We start from the raw sequence: 23,073 nt of genomic DNA, 5'->3' as shown, positions 1-23,073 counted from the left end.
TTTCTAATACTTGGGTTCACCACTAACATCTTTTTCAATATATATCAATTATAACAGATCATGTTAACAGTTGTGAAAAAATGTTGTGTACCTAAAATTATTGTAATACAAATAATTTTTTTTTCAATGAATAAGTATCTATTATGAGAAGAAAGATGAGAGGAAGGCCCCAATCCGTTTCCTCCAGGACAAAAACCTTAGAAAGAAGAGAGAAGATGAATAGGGACCCATATCTAATCTACTACCAAAAAAAAAAAAAAAAATAGCCCACTTAGCAAGACTGGGCAAAAAAATTTAAATGTAAGCTCTCATTAAATAATATCCCAACACAAAGAATGAACTAGCTAGAGGAAGAGGCAGAGGGGCTTTGCACTGCATCAATCAGTGATATGGAATATCCTTCAAAAATTGCAAAGTTTAGTTTGTGTTCCTTAGCCAAAGTGACTATTAGTTGAGTTGCTTGGGCTTCTTCAAGTAGAGGCTCAGGTAGTCAAGTGAAGAGAGGATTTTTGAAGTAGTAAAGTGTAGACATTATGTCAGGTGTGTCATTTCTACAAATCACAACTGCTAAGGCTCTATTGGGTCTTATAGCAACATCAAATTTCAAATTGTACCAACCAACTTGTGGTGGAACCTAAACTGGTGATTTTGTGAAGTGGAAAGCTTCCCAAGTGATGGTATAAATTTTCTGAATATCAGCTGCTTACCATTTTTGGATTGGTAGAGGCTTCTTGAAAAATAGTTTGATTTATCGTCCACAATATCCTGTCGAAAACTAATGCTGCAAACAAAGGGAAGTTAGTTCCATCTTTTTTTCAAAAATTAAGGGATTTTTTTATATACATCATTAGCTTTACCAATCCACTTGTATAGAATCTATAGATGGGTCATGGGTCCCAATTTATTAAGATCTAAGCCAAGGCCAACTTGAAAGTGACCATTGAAAGTTGAAACAGTGTGAATCGCTATCCTTAAAATTGATTTTGCCGACAATTGTCTGGTACAGTACAAGAGAGTTGGGTGCCTGGTCTCTAAAAGATTCGACAACCACTATTGACAACTAATAAGTAAGACAATAATGCTAAATACAATAAATTTACTCTCTTTTTTCCCAAAATGTATTAAGGGAGAGGCTGGACAGGGGTATCTCTAGCATGTCCTGGAGATTAGCTTTTCCAAAGGCAACCATTCAACATTTGGGTGCCATAAATTTTGATCACTGCCCTATCCTTTTGGACACTCAGCCAGCTGATCATTACCTTCCTAGGCCATTCAGATTTGAGGCTGCTTGGACAAGGGATACAAAGTGCTTCGGAATTATTGATGAAGCTTGGAAAGAAGAGGTGGAAGGCTCAGATCTCTTAAAATTATGCACGAAACAACTAAACACTCAAATGGCATAAAGAAGTGGAACAAAGAAGTGTTTGGTCACTGCCTAAGGAGAATAGACGTGCTACTAACCAAAATCCAAGAGATACAAAAGGAGGATTGCACGGAAGAGAATTGTAGAAAGGAAGCACATCTCCAAGCTGAACTAAACGAGTGGCTCCTAAGAAATGAAATTCTTTGGAAACAAAAATCTAGAGAAGTTTGGCTCAAGGAGGGGGACATGAACTCAAATTTTTTCCATCTATCTACCATCATAAGGAGAAGAAGAAACTCAATAGATGCAATAAAGAATGATTCTGGGGAATGGATCACAGACAGAAGGGAGATTCAAAAGCACTTTGTGGAAAAATTCAAGACCTTATTTAACGAAGAGGAAGTGGACTTTCCAAAAAATCTAGATAATCTAATCACCCCATGCATCACTGAAGAAGAAAATACGGAGTTATGTAGAATTCCAACTCAGTCTGAGATCAAGAAGGAGCTATTCCAGATGCAATCTCTAAAAGCCCCAGGACTTGACGGCTTTCCTGTTCTATTCTACAAAAAATATTGGGCAATTGTGGGGGAGTCCGTTACAAGAGCTGTCACATCTTTCTTTTAAGCAGGGAGAATGCCATATGAGGTAAATAACTCTTTTATTGTTCTCATTCTTAAATCACAAAGCCCTACGTCATTTAATCACTATAGACCTATTAGTTTATGTAATGTTGTGTATAAAATCATTATTAAATTGCTAGTGTCTAGATTGAGGAATATTTTGCACAAGCTTATCTCCCCCACACAAGTAGCATTTATTCTAGGAAGATGGATTGCCAAAAACCAGGTTATTGTCCATGAAATGCTACATAGTTTTAAGACAAGGAAAGTAAAATTTGGGTTAATGGCTATCAAAATTGACCTTCAAAAGGCTTATGACAGAGTGAATTGGAACTTCCTCCAAGCAGTACTCAAGAACTTCGGGTTTGATGGAAAATTTATGAGTTGGATACTTGAATGTGTATCAACAGTGTCCTTTGAGTTACTAATAAATGGGGGAAAGACAGGGCAATTTAGACCTAAAAGAGGGTTAAGGACCCTTTATCCCCTTACCTTTTCATATTATGCCAAGAAGTCCTTTCAAGAATTTTGGAGAAAGATATTATGGAGAAGAATATTAGTGGGGTTAAGGCTAGTATTGGCAGCACTCCCATCACACATGTAATGTACGCGGATGATATTATTTTATTCTCAAAAGCATGCAGAAGGGAAGCTAATGCCATTAATGAATGCTTGGAAAAATATTGTAGGTGGTCTGGACAAATGCTTAACAGAGCAAAATTAGGGATTATTTTCTCCAAGCTCACCCACCAGCAGACTTGCAGGGGCATAAAGCATATTCTATAGATGAAAAGTCTTAAAACAGACTCTGTTTACTTGGGGGCTCCTTTATTCCTTACTAAGGCTCCAGCAAAGGACTTTAAGTTCTTACAAGAGAGATTGAAAGCCAAACTGAATGGGTGGAGAAGTAAGACTTTATCATGGGCCGGAAGATCCACCCTAATTAAAACGGTGGCCCAAGCGTTACCTACATACACAATGTCTACCTTTGACATCCCCACTAAGGTGTGTGACAAGTTAGATGCTTTGACTAGGAAATTTTGGTGGAATCCAAAAAATCCAAACGGAAGGTATTTGGCTTGGGTGGCTTGGGAAAAACTTTGTCTACCTAAAGGAAGTGGAGGGTTGGGATTCAAAAAGAGCAAAGATTTTAATAAAGCTCTTTTGGCTAAGCTTGCTTGGATGATTACTTCAAATAGGGACAGTTTGTATATGAACCTTCTGAGAAGCAAATACAAGGTAAGGAAGAATTGGATCTAAAGTGAACCTTCTAAAAATGCTTCCCCAACTTGGAAAGCTATTGAGAAAACCAAACCCCTTATTGCTAAGGGTGCTTGTTACCTTGTTGGAAATGGTACTTCAATTAGTATATGGGAGGACCCATGGATTCCATGGCTAGATGGGTTTAAACCAACTCCAAAGGATGACTCAATTCTACGAAACTCTTTGATGGTATCAGACTTGATATCTACTGAGGACCATTGCTGGAATCTACCTCTGCTTAATGAGCTATTTAATTCTGAGTCAGTTGAAGCCATCAAAAAAACTCATATTCCTTTGAGGAGCAAAGCTGATAAACTTATCTGGGTCCCGGACAGCAAAGGGGCATTTTCTGTGAAATCTGTTTATAAGGCCAACCAAGACCCTCCTTGTGGAAGCTCCACAATTCAGTGGCAAAAGATATGGAAAATCAAAGCTCATGATAGAATCAAAATGCTTCTATGGAGAATTGGGTCCAATGTTCTACCAACCAAAAACAACTTGGCATTAAGAATAGGGACATCTGATCCAAACTGTGTGCTTTGTGGCAGTGAACCTGAAACAACAACTCATTTTTTCTTTCATTGCCAAGTAGCAAGGGCCATCTGGTTTGGATGTAGTTGGGGCATAAGAACTGACAAAATGAGTGTTGCATCAAACGAGGACATCCTCAAAATAGTCTTGAATTTGGATGAGCTGAGTACTCTTCAAATGGCAGTCACCATGGAGGCTATCTGGCACCTCAGGAATCAGGTTTGGCATAATGGCAGTGAGGTGAACATTATCTCTACCATATGCAATGCAGAAAATAGAGTAAAGGAATATCTTATGGCTTTGGACCATGAGCATGACAAAGATAGAAGTGAGGAACTAACTTCATGGATGCCCCCTCCAAGAAACTATATAAAACTAAATGTGGATGCTGCTATCTCACAGGCTTTCACCTCCTTAGCTGTGGTAGCAAGAAATGAGTCTGGCGAGGTGTTAAAGGTATTGACTAAAATTCATGATTTATGCTCTCCTACTCAAGCTGAAGCAGCTGCAATTCAGTGGGCTCTAAATTTGGCTATCGATGAAAATTGGAGCAACATCGTTGTGGAGGGAGACTCAAAAATATGTTTAGATGCCCTGTCCAAAGATGAAGAACCATCCGATTGGTCCATTTCCTCCATCACTTGGGATACTGCTATTTTAAGTGTATTTTTTGATAATTGTAAGTTCTGCTGGGTTAAGAGATCTTTGAACTCAGCAGCTCATTCAACTGCTAAATATGCTGTTGCTCTTAAGGCAGGCTTCTTGTGTAATAACTATGATTTGCCTCCCCCTATCTTGAAAGCTTGTAGGCAAGATTGGGGTACCTTTTGTATTTCTTCTTAGTTTAATGAATTGGCTGGTTATCAAAAAAAAAAATACTCTCTTTTTTTCCCACAATATCTATAAAAGTAATTATGATTAGTACAATATCATTTTTACATGAGAATATATGATACTATTAACATTATTTTTATTATACACTAATCACAACTTTGTCACCTCAACAATTATAAAAAGAGTTGTGAATTTTGTTATGTACATAAATTTATTGTAAATAATAAGAGTACAATCCTAATATAAAGTCAACTGTGACATAAAGGAAGAACTAGAGAACAAGAATAAGGGATAAGATAGAAGAGAGAAAATGGAAATACAACCCATAATTTCAAATAATATGTTAAGATTAGAAAAGATAACAATAAGAAAGAGAGTGGGAAAATGCAAAGAATTAATGTGATTCGATCTTATCAATTTACACTCACGGTAAAAAAACCCCAAGTGACTATGTATTTATTATTAAGCTCTACATGTCACATTAAAATTATTAAATCCATTGAAAGGTACATATAGCCGTCTAACTATAATCGAGCCTTGAACTAAGTCCCTAGGGTTGCAATGGTAAGATTATGTGTATTAGTAGGATTAGAATTCGTATTACTATGAACTTGGTCCAAGATAATACAATCATCATTGACTAGAATAATATAATGGGCTTGGTTTTTTATATCTCTAACGTTCACCCTTAAACTTTTAGGTGAAAGAATTGAAGATAACTTGAGTTTGAAATAAAAATGTGGTAGAGATTGGAGCGCAAATGACAAACTGGAATGAAGGCTAGATGCCAAACAGGTGCATAATGATTAAAGTGACATTTGTAATGGTAGTGCAACTCATACTTGTTGAGGTTACTGATTGGAGGCAATTTGAAAAACTTGGTTGAGAGTGGAAAAGACACATGATAAAAAATAAATTAAAAAAAAAAAAAGCTAATAACACCAATCAATGGCATGGTCGGAGGAACTCGATCGACTAAGGGTGGTAGTGACATGTGATGAAAAAGAAAGTCGAATGTTGGGCAAAGATGGAAGATGCACATGCCGATTGAGTATAGTTGAAAATTGAAATAACCAAGGTTGCCTAGATTGAATGAGAATAAGGTTCAATATCTACTGAATTATATCTAAGTTTTGTTCCATACAATAAATCTTGATTAGAATAATATAATGGACTTGAAACTTCTCTAATGTGGAAAGTAACAAGAGTGGTGGCAAAAAGAGTGTACACAAGTAGTAAATTGGTAACAATAAGTCTTGGGTCATTTTCTTTTCCGCACAAATACTAGAAAAATATATAGTGATTGCTAATGATACATAATAAAAATGATGTCAATAATGCATTTTAATAAAAGTGATGTTTCTCTTGAAAACAACAAATTTTGTCCACAATTGTAAAAAATGTTGTGTACTAATGGATCTTCCCTAAAGGACCACTAAATTGATGATCTTCAATAGGTTAATTCCTCAGAGATTCACTAGTGCTGTAGTTTGGAAGACAATAAGGAACTTCAACTTGCCCTTTTTTTTCTTTTCAGATTATCGACATAAATAAGATGTTCATGAATATAATGCTTCATTTGTAGGTCACACCTGTACCATCAAAATGCATGAATAAGTGAACACCCGAAACAGCATTTGTAACCAAAAAAAAGAAAAAATAACTTTGCTTGGTCGGCTCTTAACAATGCCAGAATGAAAATCTTTCTGGTCCTAGGAATTGAAGAACTTTGGTTGGTCGGTGTATAAACCAAAATACACCTTACTTTTCCATCCCTTGTTTGTTTCCTCTTATTTTCTAGGGCATGGCAGCTTTACTTTGGTCTATAGTTTGAATGCCTTGAATCCAATTTGCTTTAGGTAGGAAAGGAAACAGAAAAGAGAGTATAAAATTACCATGTTAAAAAGCTGTAATAGTTTATGGGCCTGATTTGCTATAGCCGAAAGATGAAACAGATAAGATATATTGCTTACAATTTATACAATATGTCAAAGTCCTTATTAAGCTGTATTAGTTAGTTTTAGTATTAATTCCTGACAGGCCCTGGTGGAGACCCCATGACCACATTGTCCTAGTCAATTTCTGTATTTCCTATTAGTTTAGACGAAGATGAATGTGGCTGCACGTGCATGACTCATAAAAAGTTAAAAAAAAAAAAATCAAACTGCAGGAAGAAGTGGAAAAAGAGCTAGGTAGAAGAGGAACAGTTCCCTATATTCCCTGTCATCGGTACTCATCAAACCAATTCGCATCTCATAGCTCTCTCTCTCTCGGAGAATCACACACAGACGTACACACATATACTATGCATAGAGTTTTTATATTCTGACTCCTCCAGAGTATCTTATAAGAAAATGTTTTGCTTTTAGTTTTAGTATTAAGAAAGGTTTAGAAGTAACAGTAACTAAAATAGATTAATAAAAGGCAGAGAGAGAGAGAGAGACAGAGAGAGAGAGAGACAGAGACAGACAGATTCTGATTGCAGAAATGCTAGATAAACAAGAGTTTAAACCATCTAGGTACTCCAGATCAGATCGCAGTTGTGTTTGTTTTCTCACACAGCTGAGACTCAAGAGTTTTACCTCCAAAATCAACATTGAAGTTGAATCATTTGGCAAATACCAATATCTTCAAGACGCAGTGAGCAGCTACATTGGATTCTCAACAGTACCTTCTTGTGCCAAGGTTAGTATTTTCTTCGTTACATATTCATAAGAATCATAACCCACATTCTTTTTTTATATGAATACACATTCACATTTACACGCAACTTCGTTTCTGCTTCGAATATTTGTCTACAATGGTCAGGTAGTTCATGTGCTTTTTTTGGATGAATATACAGTATATACAATATCCATTTTCATGCTAGAACTGTTTGTATTGTCTAAAAGTAAGTTCTATACTAGATCTTACCACCACCATTGTCCATTGATGCATTAGCCAGTGCTTTAAAGTGTTCACTTTCAGCTCCTTCAAAGTGAAATATTCTCAATATTTCCTTTAGTAAAGACTAAAATTGTCACAATCATTTCAACATACTCAGAATCCTGCAATTACTGAGCTGGGTTCTGCCTCTTTTTCAGTTCATTTTCTTAATGATACTCATCGAGTCATCATGTATGCACTGCAAGTGAAATTTCAATTGGAAACCTTTGATTTGGATTCACGTTAAGTTAATTAAATGCATGCTAGGTGATTCTAGGTATAGTCACAATATTGGAATACAAAGTCACCAATTAAGATCAACCAAAATTTTCACAAACTCAAGACTATCCTTAGATGAAGAATATCTAAATGTATGGTTGAAATAATAGAATTAAGAAAATGGTTCATTTAGGAAAATGTTCATGCCAGCGTAGTAAGGTTCACTGGAGCAGAATAGTTTGTTGACATAAGCACCACATCATTCCAACTGTGGAGCCACATAAATGAAATTTATATAGTTGACAAATATAGATAATAGAGAATATCAACTAGCACGCTAAGTAATAATGATAACAGTAATATAAAACAAGAAGCTAGCACATGGAGGGGTGGGTTTGTTGTACAGTATATACTGTTTACCAACTCTAACTTTGCTTTGAACTATATTTTCTATTTTTTATTTCACAAGGAAAATTTTAAGTTGATAGTTTGCAAATTAAATCCACAACAGATACGCGTTGAGATATTTTTGAATGTGACCGACCTGAACTGATTAATTTGTTGAAGATTTATAATTAATCTTAAAATTTTTAAATCACAAAATGGAAAATAGTATTGGGTTTGGCATAAGCATCATCGTACCTGACAAATGCTTTAAATTAATAATTTTGTTTCCTACTATGCATGGCAAGTACAATTGAATTTTCAATAAATACTAGTCAAACTTGCTCTTGGAAACAAAAAAATTATTTTATCAACAATGTTGTTTGTGATTAAAAAATACAATTACTTGTTGTTTGTCCTATTGCATGTATTAATTAACTTTCTTTTGTGGGTCCTCTACTGCATGGTTCATTGTTTTCTTTTAGATCGCTCTTTCATCACATTCACGGGCTATGTTGTTGGGCTAATCTTTGGCACTGTACAACCACCATCACTTCCTGTCTGAAACTTTTAACCATAAGGCCCAATGGCCTTGCAGTTAATCTATCCAATTTACGAAAATAGGTGTTCTATTACTTATATGATTTTTAGTTGGAAATAACAGCCGTATTCTGGACTCGAAAATTATAGGCTGAGGGTATTTCAACACTGACTATAGTCTCGTAAAAGTGACTTTGATTTTGACAATACATTTTCATGATGTTTTTTAATTTTTTTTCCCTGAACCAGAGCTCATGATGTTTCAAAAAATAGGAAATTGATTAGTATCCTGCCTTTTTCTTTGTCATACTACACGGGTGTCCTTTAATTTCACTCTCACAATCACAACAAAAAGAGATATATATATATATATATATATATATACTTATATTTCAGGAGGAATAAAATGTTCACTCACAAAAAATTAAGTTACAGGAAAAGCTGAGATAAGAACAACCTTGAATTCATATAAAATTATATTTCATACTAAGAAAGAGCATTAAATATAATATTTGATAATTAACTTGCTATTAATGAACATTGAACACTAGTAAATCATAATAATGAAACAGTATGAGATAATAATTGTAGTAACAAGTGTAATTAATTCACTTCATTGTCTTATTTATGTCCTGAAAACTATTTTTGCGTGGGGCCGGGAAAGGTGGGGTAGGGGTGGATAAGATTTTCCAAGAACCAGTTTGAATATTGACAATGAAGGAGACAACTAGGGCCAGACTGTAAAGAGTTGGGGTTAGTAATTATCTTCCATAAAAAGCTGATGTTATTCTTTGACAATGGAATGCTGAAGATGAAGAGCCTGTACATAAGGACAGGCCAATTATTGTTGCAAAGCTAAATTAGGCATGAGACATGAAATGATCATTCTATTTACAAAAATATAATGAGGGAAAAAGTTTTTCATGAATTAGGCCTCTGCATTATGTGTCTCGTCTCAGTCACATTCCATTATCAATCTCACCTTTTTTATTCAAGGAAAAATATGTTATCCCCCTTGTGACAGCATCACATACATCTTCTGCATCAATCTATTTTACCATTGTGCATTTGTGCACCACTCCAACTTGTTACACAAATAATTACATTAACTTTTTCCACAAACTTATATTGAATTGGCAAACAATGATGGTGAATGAAAGTATAATGAAAATGATAGGTCTATATTCCTACCCATCACAATTCATCAAGTTTCCTGAAAAGATTGTCCAAACATAATGTTACTACTAATATCTTTTTATTAAAATTAACCACAAGATTTCACCACATTTATTAAAAAGAAATTCCCACCCCCCATCACAAACACAGTTGTTGGGTTTGAAGTTTGAACCCAATCACTTCCATGAGTTATTGGCAACCATCATTAGAGTTAGAGCTGACAGCTATAGCTTTTTTCATTCACTGGTTTACACAACTTCACAAGGGCATTCATCTCATCACAACATTCTTATTGGTTGTTTTATCTGCCAAAAACTGCTATGTTTAGGTAATATCCCAAAAATTGAAGCAAAAGATGCATTTCCGCGCGTCTTTAATAGAGAGTGTGAATACTTTGTGCCCTTGTCCTTGGTTTCAAGGGTCAATCACTCTATCCCAGACCAAAAATTAAGGTAATTTTATAACACTCAGCTACAAGTACCCAAACAAGGTACTTTGTGCCCCAAACAAAGCCAAAGAGACCAAAGTCCCAGTCGTGTTAAGCACTCTCCCCCAAAGGCGCGTGGCTATATCTCTCTCTCTCACACACAATAATTACACTAACTCTTCTACGTTTTACTTTTACCCTTTTAGAAATTTACTCGGATAAAAATGCATGAAGAAACATTTCAACGCCCCAATACGTATGTATGACAAACAAAGCCTACAAGGAAATCTTTATAGTGCTAAGATACAGAGAGAATGAAAGAAATGTTAAAGAGGGGAAGGGGAAAAAGTGTTTGAAATCTCTCTCTCTTTCATCAATATCTTTTGCAGGGTTGAACTTGATCAAATCAGAGAAATCAAATGGAGGAGAACCCACCTCGAGTTTCACGTAAAAATGGGACCCACTTAGAGGCTTCAAGAGTTGAACCAACCAGTAGTAGGAAGAGCCGGTACAGCGTCGTTGAAGATGGTGCAGGAGGAGATCAGATCGAGTGCTCTGGCAAGCACTGCAAAGCATGCACTGCTGGATTGATAGCTGACTGTGTAGCCCTCTGTTGTTGTCCATGTGCGGTGGTGAACTTTCTTGCTCTTGCATTTGTGAAAGTTCCGTGGATGGTTGGGAGGAGATTGTGGCTGGGGTTCAAGAAAAAGAAGAAGGGTCAGAGTCAAAGCAGGCTGGAAACGAAGAGGAAATGCAGCAAGAGGAGTGAAAGTAGTGGATGTGTGGTGGTGGAGAGAGATATTGGGAATGTGAGAAGGAAGAGAGTTGAGGAAGATATATTGCCTGATATTGCATCTGGGTTTTGTGAAGAAGAGGGAATGGAAAGCGGTAGTGCAAGGTTTGAAGCTGAGAGAGTTTGGCTAGAGTTGTATCAGGTTGGTCATTTGGGTTTTGGGAGGGTTTCCTTCACTGGAATTCAATCTCTGGGTAAGGGAAATTAGGGAAGAAAAAGTTAGCAAACACAATTGTTTTTACTATTTAGTAGTCTTTGATTTTTTTTTTTTTTTTTTTCTTTTATAAGTAATTACTAGTCTTGAAGTATTAACTATTAACCCTTATGCTGTGGGGTATAGATATATAGGTCTCACTGAGGTTGGCTTAGTTTAATTTGCTGAGCAAAATGAGGTGCTTTTCTATGATTCTGCAAGGATTTAGCTTATAAAATTTACAAGCCATTTTTCTTTTGAAGATAGGTCTCTTTGTGAATTATATTGCGATTTATTTTTTCTTATTTTAAGATTTATTTTCAATTTGTTATAAACATTCAAGTTCTAGTTTGGTAGGTAGTTAATTGGTTCTTTCAAATATGAAAACCCAGATATTCCTACTATTTTCCTCCTTGATTTACCAAATTTGGAGTATAATAATGCTGATAATCATTTAGCAGAAAATAAAACCTTTCTCGGTATAAATTAACTTTCGAGCTATATGTCATATAGGTATTTAGCTTATTAGGTAGTATCCACGAAGACAAGTTTATGAGTTCAACCACAACTTGTTTACTCATTTCATATATTGTGTGTGTGTGTTTTTTTTCACACGTTTAAAGAGGCAAGATATCTGCACTATCCAAAAAAGGAAAGATTACAAATGCAAAGAGACAATACATCATAGCCAAATATGAATAATTGAAGTTACAGGAGGCAGCATGCCGCCAAGGGAGTAGATGAACTTGTTTTAAGCCTCTATTTATTTTCTTTTTCTTTCTTTTGTGGGGGCCTGGTGGTCTAGTTTTTCAGGATCCTATTCCATTTGTTTGTGAGTCTATTTCAGGATAGGGATTTGATGGTTAACAAATTTAAATATGAATATAGTGCCACACATTAGTTCCTTAATTATCTAAAGGGGCAAAATTTGAATAACATGATGATACTACCACGTACATTTTCAATTTCATAAAATTAAATTTGAAGAATGAAATGACCCTCTACCTTAAGACCAATAGAGATAATTTTTTTTTTCTCAAAAAAAAAAAAATATATATATATATATATTTATATTTTTGGGAGAAGCTTTTTCTCAAAAAATGGGGAGTTAATTTAGTTTATGGAATATAGGTTGAGAAGAAATGCTATTCCCCACCCCCCCCCCCCCCCCAAAAAAAAAAAAAAAGAGAAGGAAAACCCTAGTTAGTTGTTTAAAATTAAATCATGACAAATTGCAAGTTATTTCTCCTCATTTAATAAAGAAGGGCTCCTTTTGATATACAGATAATTATACGTTTGAGATGAATTTATAATAATATAAAAAGAAGACCACCAAGCCTTGTGGCCCAAGTGGTACCCGGTTTACCATGAAACCGCTAACTTGGGGGTTCGAGTCTCCCCAATAACCAATTACCTAGCAAATATATATATATATATATATATATATATATAAAGAAGAATGTTATCTCATTGTCTACCATCTCGGGAAAATATAATTTTTATAAAAGATGAATTTCTTAAATTAATGGCCCGTTTGGTAGAGCATTTTAATAATATGTTTTCAGTTTTTAAACAACATTACATGTATTTCCACACATTTTTTTACCCACACATATTTCTAAAAAATACAAATAACATTACTCAAACTACTCTACCAAACAGGCCCTAAATCCATTTGTTACCGCTAAGAGTATTGTAACTCAAGAACCATTTTGTTTTCAAGCAAACACAAGGAAAATAATAATAATAATAATAATAATAATAATAATAATAATAATAATGACAAATAAAAAAAATAAAAACCCTTAAGCCTTAGGCTTTTTCAACTTTTACATGTGGATCCAACCTTTTCAGTCCAAAAAAAAAAAAAAACTTTTACATGTGGATCCATAATGACAAATACTACTACTAGCAACGGGCTAGCAGTACAATTGCAACATAAAGGTGTGTGGAACTTATTAAAACCGACCTGAACTTTACTCTAAAAACCGGCCCATACTTGTAAAAAGCCTGCCTATACTATTAAACAGCCATGAGCCCAAAAGGCAGCCCCTCCTATGACCCATGCCATAATGTGGAAAATGCCAAAGATGTCTTCATGTTTCCTAAATTCTATTGTCAAAAAATAAATTTTAAAAATCCTTCCACGCTTGTTACAATTTTTTTCATAAAACTTATTTCATTAATATAAATATACATGAAATTACAATTAAATTTATCACATAAAATCAAACTACTTTTTAGCAATTCAAAATGTATAACAAAACAATATCATAACAATAACAAAAAGTCTCCAACACAAAAAGTCTTAATATTTGCAAAAAGTGTACAAAATTGTATACTTTGATTAGTCTATAATGTAACTCTTAATTGCTAGTACAACGTAAGCTAATAATAAAAGCTTCCATTTACCTTATCTCTCCAAATAGTAGTGCTTCCTTTGAAATCATGGCTACAACACAATTGCATAAGCCATATATATCCAATTGTAAGACGCTTCCATAAGATTTCACATTGAAGTAGCCTCTTACTAAAAAAGATTTCCACAATATGCTCAACAATTTCTAAATTAATAAAGCATGCACAAGCTGCAAACTCATCCGATCTCCTACTACATGGCATAAACAATGTTTGATCCTATCATTAACAACATCCAGCAATATTAAACCATCTAAGTTAAGGACATATAAGCCTCTCTATCCAAATATTACCAAAAACTCCAAGCAAGGTATCCACCAGATTGGCCCCACAAGGGTGCCAGTTTTAATTTATGAAATCAAGAGTATTATGTAAAAGTAATGCTCATGAAGAAAGGGAAAAACATTTTTTTTATAGGTAAGAAAGAAATCAGAGCACATAGCCAATCATAAAGTCGAGCACAATTTAAACTCTTGGCAAAGCATAAGAGAATTATTCAAATTTTGGCCCAATAGAAAGTAAATGATAAAATTTTATACAACAAGTAAATTTTGCAGGCCAAGAGGTGCATAGTTATGACTCATCTGGATCCCCTGTTTCTGCAGGCCCTGGCCTAGTGGGTAGGGTACCACTATGGTTACGCCCAGGTAGAAGACACCAACTCAAGTTGCCCCCTACCCATTTTTTGTTCATCAAAACAATAAGAAGTGCAATAATGTCATAAGACACATAGGGTGCCCTTTCACAGCTTCAGCAGTTAATAAAGGAATATCCTATCATTAACAACATCCTGCAATATTAAACCATCTAAGTTAAGGACATATAAGCCTGTCTATCTAAATACTACCAAAAACTTCAAGCAAGGTATCCACCAGATTGGCCCCACAAGGGTGCTAGTTTTAATTTATGAAATCAAGAGTATTATATGAAAGTATTGCTTATGAAGAAAGGGAAAAACTTTTTTTTTTTTGGGTAAGAAAGAAATCAGAGCACATAGCCCAATCATAAAGTCGAGCACAATTTAAATTTTTGGCAAAGCTTAAGAGACAGTTATTCAGATTTTGGCCCAATAGAAGGTAAAGGATAAAATTTTATACCACTAGTAGATTATGCAGACCAAGAGGTGCAGTAATGTCATAAGACACACCAGGGTGCCCTTTCACAGCTTCATTTGTTAATGAAGGAATATCCTGTAAGTGACACAAGTAAAAGGCATTTAAAAGAATTCTAGTCATTAACTCAGTAAAGCATATCTATAATCAAGGCCCTAGAGGAAAGTAAGCTGAGGTGCCAAATTTTGAAATGACCATCTAGAAATGAAATTTTATCCGATGATAACTAACATTACCAGTGAAGAATATTGTTGAAAGAGAGAAGACAGTTAATTTGTTATGCCAATCTTCAGAACTTGATTTCCAGTTCTAAATTTAAAGGTTGTTCTCGGATGGAGTCACATTTCTCCCAAGTTTGAAAGACATGTTCCCATTTCGACGGTGGATACAGGTTCAAGGCCAATTCATCGTTTACAAAGGCATGGCCAATTGAAGATGAACCCAAAGTGTAATTGGTATCCATTAGAAGCCACGGATGGCAAAGAAATCTGCCTAGTGTAATCGTATCCCACGGGATAGCCGGGTGGCAGCAAACTTAAATCACAGCCTTCAAACCCATTAATGCGGTTGTTTCCATTGAAAGCCTTGAATCTTCATCTACATTGTTAAAAGCCCATTGATCCCACACATGTGGCAGAATAGGAGCCATGGGGATGAGAGGAATATCGGGTCTTGGAGGACAACAGATGCATTCTACATGGAACCTCAAGCAATTTGTGTAATCGGATCTTGAGTTTTTTGAACCTGTAACCTCAAGCTCAATATGATTCTGTTCACATGGATTTGATATATTCAATTGCCCATAAATTAACCACAGATGATCAGTATCACTTGTTACATGAGCCCTACAAATAATTTGTTTTTCACAATTATTAATGGAAATGCCAATTGAAAAATCGTCACTGAAATAGGCGAACCACGAATGATACGGAAAAGCAACACAGACATCCAAATTTGAAAATTTGGGACCGACCCAGAATGATACGGAATTTCCAACGCTCTGGTGGTTAAATTTGCACCACTTTGGAATCTCATTTCCTGGCAGTAGAAGATAAGGTAAATAGAAGTCAAATTGAGATTTAAATTCAAAACCAGAGCTCTGAATTTGAGATTCAGATTTGGAGTCATCAAGGACAATATCACTCTCAATTTCAGATTCAGATCCAGAGCTCCCAATTTCTGATTCAAATTCGGGGAGACTATTGCTTGTTGCAGCTTCAGGTAAAATCCCTAGAATTTCTCCAAACTGCTTGAATTTAGCAAATACAAGAAATTGAAGTTAAAAGAAAATATCATAGTAATATAATGTATTCGGGAAAGGTAACTAAAAACTTAAATTTAGAGAGAGAGAGAGAGAGAGACCTGCTTCCATAAATTGATTGATGATTGTGGATCCAGATAATTGCAATTCTCTGCATTGACTGTTTCTATAGATTGCGGAAGCCTTGGAATATCCCGAAGCCGTTCGCAGTTTTTTATGTCAAGATGTGCTAATCTAGTAAATTTGATAATACTTTCTGGGATGGTAACAATACTAGTTCCAGCTAGATTTATAGATCTCAATACGGGGAAGCAATAGGGTTGCATCCAAAAATCTAATTCAGTTATATTTCCATGACTAAGATCTAGACTTGTCAAGCTTAGAAACCCAGGTCTTGTAAAGGCCATTCCCAATTTGGAAGTAAGAGTATCTTTTTCCTCAAGCAGTTGCAATTTGTTGTTGCGAATTGGAAACTCCTTAAGGTAATGGCAAAAACTTAACGTACGAAGCCCAGAGAGATACCCCAGTGATGAAGGCAATTCTCTAAAATCATTAAAAAACAAAACTAATTCTTTTAAACGTTTCATTTCTGGGTGTATATCAGGGAACTTCTTAAGACTCATGCACAAGCTAAGATAAAAATACTCAAGAGATTTCAACACCAGCTTACTTGGAAGAATTTCAAGTTTTCGACAAACCAAAATTTTCCATAATTTAAGCTTATCAAGAAATCCAATGGACTCATGAACTTCAATTAAATTTATACACCCTAAAATTTCCAATGTCTCTAAGTTTGGGGCACACAAGTCGGGTACTTTAGTAATCGAATCACACCTACTCAGTCTGATACTTTTCAAATTTTTGTACTGGAACTCCTATAGAAAAAAAAAAAAACAAAAAAATTTCTTCAGCAAATTTAAAAATAACAATTAAAGAAATTAAAATTCATAAATACTAGTAATAGTTATACCTGCTTGAATACATTCTCCACTATAAAGCTAGACATTTTGAGTGCAACAAGTTGTTGAGGAGGAAGACATTTGGAGGATAAGGAAAGAGGAGATACATTCCATTCAAGAAACCTTAACTTATGCGGTAGATAATCAAGTTCTTTATCAATGTGTACATCACCTATCAGATATTTGAGATTTTTCATCCTTTTGAAAACTTTAGATTTCAATGACACCTTTATTGGTTCAGGTGAGTGCAACATAATACCTCGAATTTTATTTGATCCCTGCTTAAGGCAAAGAATTAGTTGCACTTCATAATTAGATTCAACAAAAGTATAATGATTTTGAAACTTTAAACAAAACATATATAGTAAAAATTATATTTTGTTCAATATTGAAAAGAGATAAATCTCATGAATAAAAAAACATTTGGAAAAAAAAGGTGAAGCAAAGAATGCATACCATATTTCCGGTTAGCAATTCATGAGCATCATTATAACACCATATTCTGCTACGGTTTTCAAGTTCTTTTGATTCTTGTTGTACAATTTCTCTACCCAATTTTTGTAGCAAGTCATGCATAAGCAAAATACCAATTGAATCAACAGTTATGAGACACTTATCGATAAGCTTTCCAATACCATAAATTGGATATAGATTGCAACTATCTAATATATTTACAACATCATCCTTGTGGAATCCTTTGAAGAAGCACGCAATATCGAGAAAAATATCCTTTTCGTTTTTTCCCAATCCATCATAACTTATTCTAAGTATCTTTTCAATGTCTTCATGTGGAATGTTTTTATACTTTTCTATTGCACTTTTCCATTCTGGTATACTTTTTCCACACAAATCAGAACCCATTATTTTTAAAGCTAATGGGAGGCCATTGGCATAACATATAATTTGCTTTGCAAGATTTGAATAATCATCTTTGGGTTTACTTGTTTGGAAGGCATGTAGACTAAAAAGTTCAAGAGCTTGACGTTGATTCAATTCTTCAACCTTGTAAATTTGATGATCTCTTCCAAGAGTAGCTAGCACTTGTTTGTCACTTGTTGTTATAATGACTCTACTTCCTGAAGAAAACCAATTACATTCTCCAAGCAAATTTTCTATTTCTTTTGATGTATCCACATCATCTAGAATTAAAAGAACTTTTTTACAATGAAGTCTTTCCTTTATCAAACTAGTTCCTTCAGATACACTGTTCACCTTCAAATATCTATCTCGTAAGATCTTAGAGAGAAGTGTCTCTTGTAGTTGGATTATGCCACCATTTATATTAGACATTTCTCTAACATTCTCTAGAAAACAGCTTCCTTCAAAAAGATCAGCAATTTTATTATAAACAGCTCTTGAAATTGTAGTCTTACCTATTCCTCCAAGACCATGAATTCCTATCATGCGAACATCATCTGAATCCATATCTAAAAGCAATTTTATGGCCTCCACTTGAAAATCTATTCCAATTGGATATTTAGCAACAAATAAATGCACGCGATTTGATTTCATACTTGATATTTCTTTAATAACTCTTTGGATAAATTCAAATTCGAATTCATTGCAGCTGCAAAGCATTAAGCATAAGAAACATATAATGAGTTGGACTAATTGTAAATATAAATATGAAGATGCCAAGAGCCTTGTAACTCAATTGACATATCTTTGTGTTTCCAACAAAAACATTCATTCTTGGAATCCCCCACTCCCAACTATTGAATAATTAAATATATGAAGATGAACCAAATTCAATATGTTAATTAAATATGATTGGTTTTGTGCATTACAATTAACATATTGTTAATTAAATTAATTGGCTTTGTAATTCAAAGGATTGAGAGCTATGATTAATTTTAGCACATTCCCTTTTTTATAAATACAAAATTAGATTTAGGCTTTTAGTAAATCAGAATTTGGTGAGGAAACAAAGTTATTGAAAACTCATTTCCTAACGAAAACAAAATGAGATTAAGAAATTTAAGAAAGATTTTCTTAACATCAAATGGGAGAAAAATTTAATTGATAATTAACATTACCCAACTTTAAATTCTTCTACTTTTCTACCATTTATTATGATTATAAAACCATTTAGCACAAGATTCGTATAGGTTATAAGTTTATAACGGATAAAAGATTACAAATATTTATCATAATTAATAATATTATTTGATTGAAATTATTTTATTTCTATCATTGAACCGTTGTGGCTTAACCACCTTAGTAGGTAGAATATAATAATATATGATCAAAGAAGAAAACTTTCATAATTTGATATTTAGTGGTCACGTAAAAACCATATGAAGTTTATAAATTATAACTCATAAAAAGTAAAAACACACCAAAGTAGTCATTAATTAAATACATACCCAATTACCAAATAAATAAATAAATACATACCCATCACGGTAAAGAAATCCAGATAAATTAGCTGCTTTAGTCAATGTTGCCCTCCACCTTTGAACCTTCTCCACATCATCTTTTAATTTTTCTTCATGTTTAGCAAGGTCTATCCCAAACTTTCCCTTTATTTTACGTATCTCTGATGGATTCACTTTATAAAAAATTGGTAACACCAACTGGCCATTATTCTTACACTCAAAAATCTTGACAAGTTCATTCATGCACCAAGTAGAAGACGCATAGTTTTCAGAAAATACGATGATAGAAATCATCGACAGTTCAATGGCTTTGAGAAGTTCCACTGAAATTTCTTCTCCTCTTTGAAGGTGATTATCCATGAAGGTGTTAAAACCCTTGTCACACAAAGCCTTATATAAATGGCCAGTAAAACCATAACGGGTATCTTCACCTCGAAAACTCAAAAAAACATCATAGCTCCATCGGTGAGTGGAAGACGAATAAGAAGAAAAAGAAGAAGAGGCTCTTTCATTGGTCACGATAGCCATCGGGATGATTTGTTAACTGACGATTAACAAAAAAAAAAAAAAAGAAAGAAAAAAAAAATGCCGAAGGTAAGAAAGATCAAAGATGTGATGAAATAGGAATTATAAGACACGAATGACATGAAATTTGTGTGGAGATTGACGAATTTTGCGTTTGATTGGGAAATTGATTAAGTCCTTACTCAATAAATACTGGGTGTGACTTTTTCTTGATTTCAAGACATATGAAAAACTTTTAGAATCATTTTACATTTTTTTTTCAGAGAACAGTGAAAATGTATATATAACAATATGTGATCTGATTTCAAGAATAAATGTCACAAATTGTCAAATTTATGTCAATCATACCAAGATGGAACTCACAACAATTACACACAAGCAAACAAACATGAAATGCAAAAAATTAAACCATTCAATTTCTCAAGTGGGAGGCTAATGGGTTTCTATTTTTGATATGATCTTGAATTATTTTATTATAAGTTGGTTGCCAAATGAAAGAAAATAAACAAAAAATTAAGGACTGATTTTATTACTTGAATTTTTAGGATGACGTGGCTTTTTTGCTTACTAAGTATTTATTTATTATTATTTTTAATTGTAACTTGATAAAGACGTGGATATCTATATGCATTGACAACCCAAAGTATAAAGAGAATATTAAGTTCCCACCCAAACTTAAAAGAATTAATAATATCTTGTAAAAAAAAAAAGAAGAATTAATAATAATAATAATAATAAGTTGCACTCAAATGGGCATCTTTTTTTATTCTCTTTGCCTCTGAAGGAATCTATATATATATATTAAAAACCAAGTTAAGAGAAAATCAAATTAGAATCTAAATTGAATTTCAATTGGAGTCCAATTAGGCATCATGTGTTCTATTTAATTTTTAATTTTTGTGCCAAGTGAATTATTGAGTATAAAAATTGAAAAGTCTAAATTCAATTCGATTCTAAATTGTATTTCAATTAGAGTCAAATTTTGCATTATGTGTCCATCTTTTTTAATTTTTGTGGCAAGTAAATTATTAAGTTCAAAAATTGAATTTTATTAATCGAATAGTAAATAACAACCGATTTGAACGAAATTTGATATGCATGTTAAGAACATAAGACACATAAAATTCAACGGTTAAATTTTCAAAATTCACACCCGAAAAAGAAATATATGAGAAGTTTGAAGAGTTTCTCTCCAAATTAGTTTGGAAAGAAACTTTGTTTTAAGAAAAATGTAATTGTTAGTGCACAAACCTAACACAATTTATTTTTGAAGTCATGATTTCAGTTCAAAAACTGAAATGTGTGTATGTTGTGTGTAATAGTTTCCAAGATGCAATGAAAATATCTATGAAGAGGTTCAAATCAATTTAGGTTGAAAGGAGCTTCTCAGGGACTAAACTTTTGGCAATTGACAAAACCCAAAAGATTATCAAAAAATATGCTGGTCTGTGTAGTCTCAATTTGCCAGATTTCATTGCCACTACCTTCCCTAATGCATGACCATTTTGATACAAACAATTCAATGTCAACTATTGGTGCAATGGACACTCCATAAATATAAGGGTTTGTGGGGGTTTGGAGGGTAAGGGCTGGTGTTCAAGTCTCCAGGAAGAGTTTTATACACATATATATTTAAACTAGGCTAGTGTAAATTTTCTATCTTGTATAAAAAAAACTATTGTCAAGGTAATCTATTTAATGTTAATTAGATCTTCTATGTAATCCTAATTGATAGAAGCAGAAAGTTGGGTTTTTAAGATGGAAAAGATTTTTAAATTCCTTGGATGCACGGATTCTTAAAAGGTGAATTATGCTACGTACATGTTTGAAGGTGACGAATGCGATGACGGGTTCTTGTTCTTGTCACCTAGATGAAAAACCAAAATTTATTACTAACAACTCTTCCTAATATAAAAATTTATACATCAATCACAACCTAACTCTCAAATTCAAGAAAATCCTTACTTCCCATCACACAAGGTTCCCTAAGGCACATGATACATTCATTAAACACATTATATACCCAAACCATAGAGAAAACCAGGGCATAAAATTTATCTATGATTCAAACATACCAAATAATAAGAAAATTAAATTATAGCTCAAAACATTCACCCTAACTTTAGAATTAAATCTACAAAGTCAGGGATATCATATGCTGTTCACTGCTCATTTTAGTAGCATATGCCTCATTTGTAAAATACAAATGGGTTGTCCATACACATCCAAACATCATGAAACTTTATAGAACCACTCTCCTGGATGTCTAGTATATACCATATCAATTTCAGAGTCAAAGCATAAAACCATGATTAATTAAAAATTATACAATACCACATGCTCAAATCTGTTCTGACAGAATTTCATGTAACTTAGAAATTAAACCATTATTTTTATATAAATCTAAATGCTATGAGACCACTTCCATTACAACCATGTGTGTCTTAGAATTCATAAAAACTACTCCTAGCATCTAATTCACAAAATATGATTTAATCCAAAATTTTCTTCTTGTAAATACCAAATTTGTCATAGTGACAGCTTTAACATTTTTTTTTTTACAAAATCCTCAACTAATAGCAATTGGCCTTCACTTCATGTGGGTATTTTTATACCTATACTATACATGTTAGAATACATGAATAGGCATCTAAAAGACCATGATATCTTCAATCTTTCAAATAGCTAACACAAAACCACAAAATTCAACTTTTAACAATCAGATTAGAGAACAAAGAAATGAAACTAAAACAAACCATTACACCATTAAAATATCCATAATAGAAAATAAACATATATACTTACCCACAATTAAAGCTAAAACTTTAGTAAGAGTTTAATTTCTTCTTAGACAGAGATATATGGTTTTGGTGAGAGAGGGAGGGCTATTGGTGAGATGGTGCTGCCGTGCAAGAATAAGGGAAGAAGAAAGAAATAAGAACAAAGAAAAATGAATAGAGAAAGAAGAGCATGAGATGAACTCTCTGGTGTAGCCAAGACAAGATAAGGGAGAAAGACTGTGGGGGCACGTGTCTTACTAAGGAAAGAAAAGGTTATGACCCACCTTTTCAACTTTTAGTATTTATACTTTTCACCCTCCCATATTTCTATATTCTAGAATGGCCCAAATATTAAAACAACTATGCACA

At 33.7% G+C, this 23,073-nt stretch overlaps 2 protein-coding genes across 8 annotated transcripts; one reads left to right on the top strand and one right to left on the bottom strand.

Moving 5' to 3' along the window:
* The first annotated feature begins 6,866 nt into the window (after positions 1–6,866).
* Positions 6,867–11,533, top strand: LOC126714866 (uncharacterized). The gene is made up of 2 exons (XM_050415261.1): positions 6,867–7,299; positions 10,675–11,533. Exon 2 carries the CDS (start codon positions 10,705–10,707, stop codon positions 11,284–11,286), a length of 582 nt encoding a protein of 193 aa, XP_050271218.1. The 5' UTR covers positions 6,867–7,299; positions 10,675–10,704; the 3' UTR covers positions 11,287–11,533.
* A 2,018-nt stretch (positions 11,534–13,551) lies between these two features.
* Positions 13,552–22,943, bottom strand: LOC126714865 (disease resistance protein RUN1-like). Of its 7 annotated transcripts, XR_007651692.1 has the most exons (9): positions 22,730–22,943; positions 21,746–21,791; positions 19,419–19,943; positions 17,478–18,588; positions 17,033–17,299; positions 16,164–16,937; positions 15,038–16,047; positions 14,787–14,879; positions 13,552–14,479 (listed from the first exon to the last, which is right to left on the bottom strand). XR_007651692.1 is itself a non-coding variant. In XM_050415259.1 (7 exons), exons 3-7 carry the CDS (start codon positions 19,925–19,927, stop codon positions 15,337–15,339), a joined length of 3,372 nt encoding a protein of 1,123 aa, XP_050271216.1. In that variant the 5' UTR covers positions 19,928–19,943; positions 21,746–21,791; positions 22,730–22,943; the 3' UTR covers positions 13,552–15,336. The 7 variants fall into 7 exon arrangements, 2 of the variants coding, with proteins under 2 accessions (XP_050271216.1, XP_050271217.1); XR_007651690.1 differs by having other exon boundaries at positions 14,787–16,047; XR_007651693.1 differs by having other exon boundaries at positions 13,552–13,879; positions 14,787–16,047.
* Positions 22,944–23,073: the final 130 nt, after the last annotated feature.

The sequence above is a fragment of the Quercus robur genome, chromosome 2, assembly GCF_932294415.1.
Source record: "Quercus robur chromosome 2, dhQueRobu3.1, whole genome shotgun sequence".
NCBI lineage: Eukaryota > Viridiplantae > Streptophyta > Magnoliopsida > Fagales > Fagaceae > Quercus > Quercus robur.
This window is presented reverse-complemented; position numbering and strand designations above follow the sequence as displayed.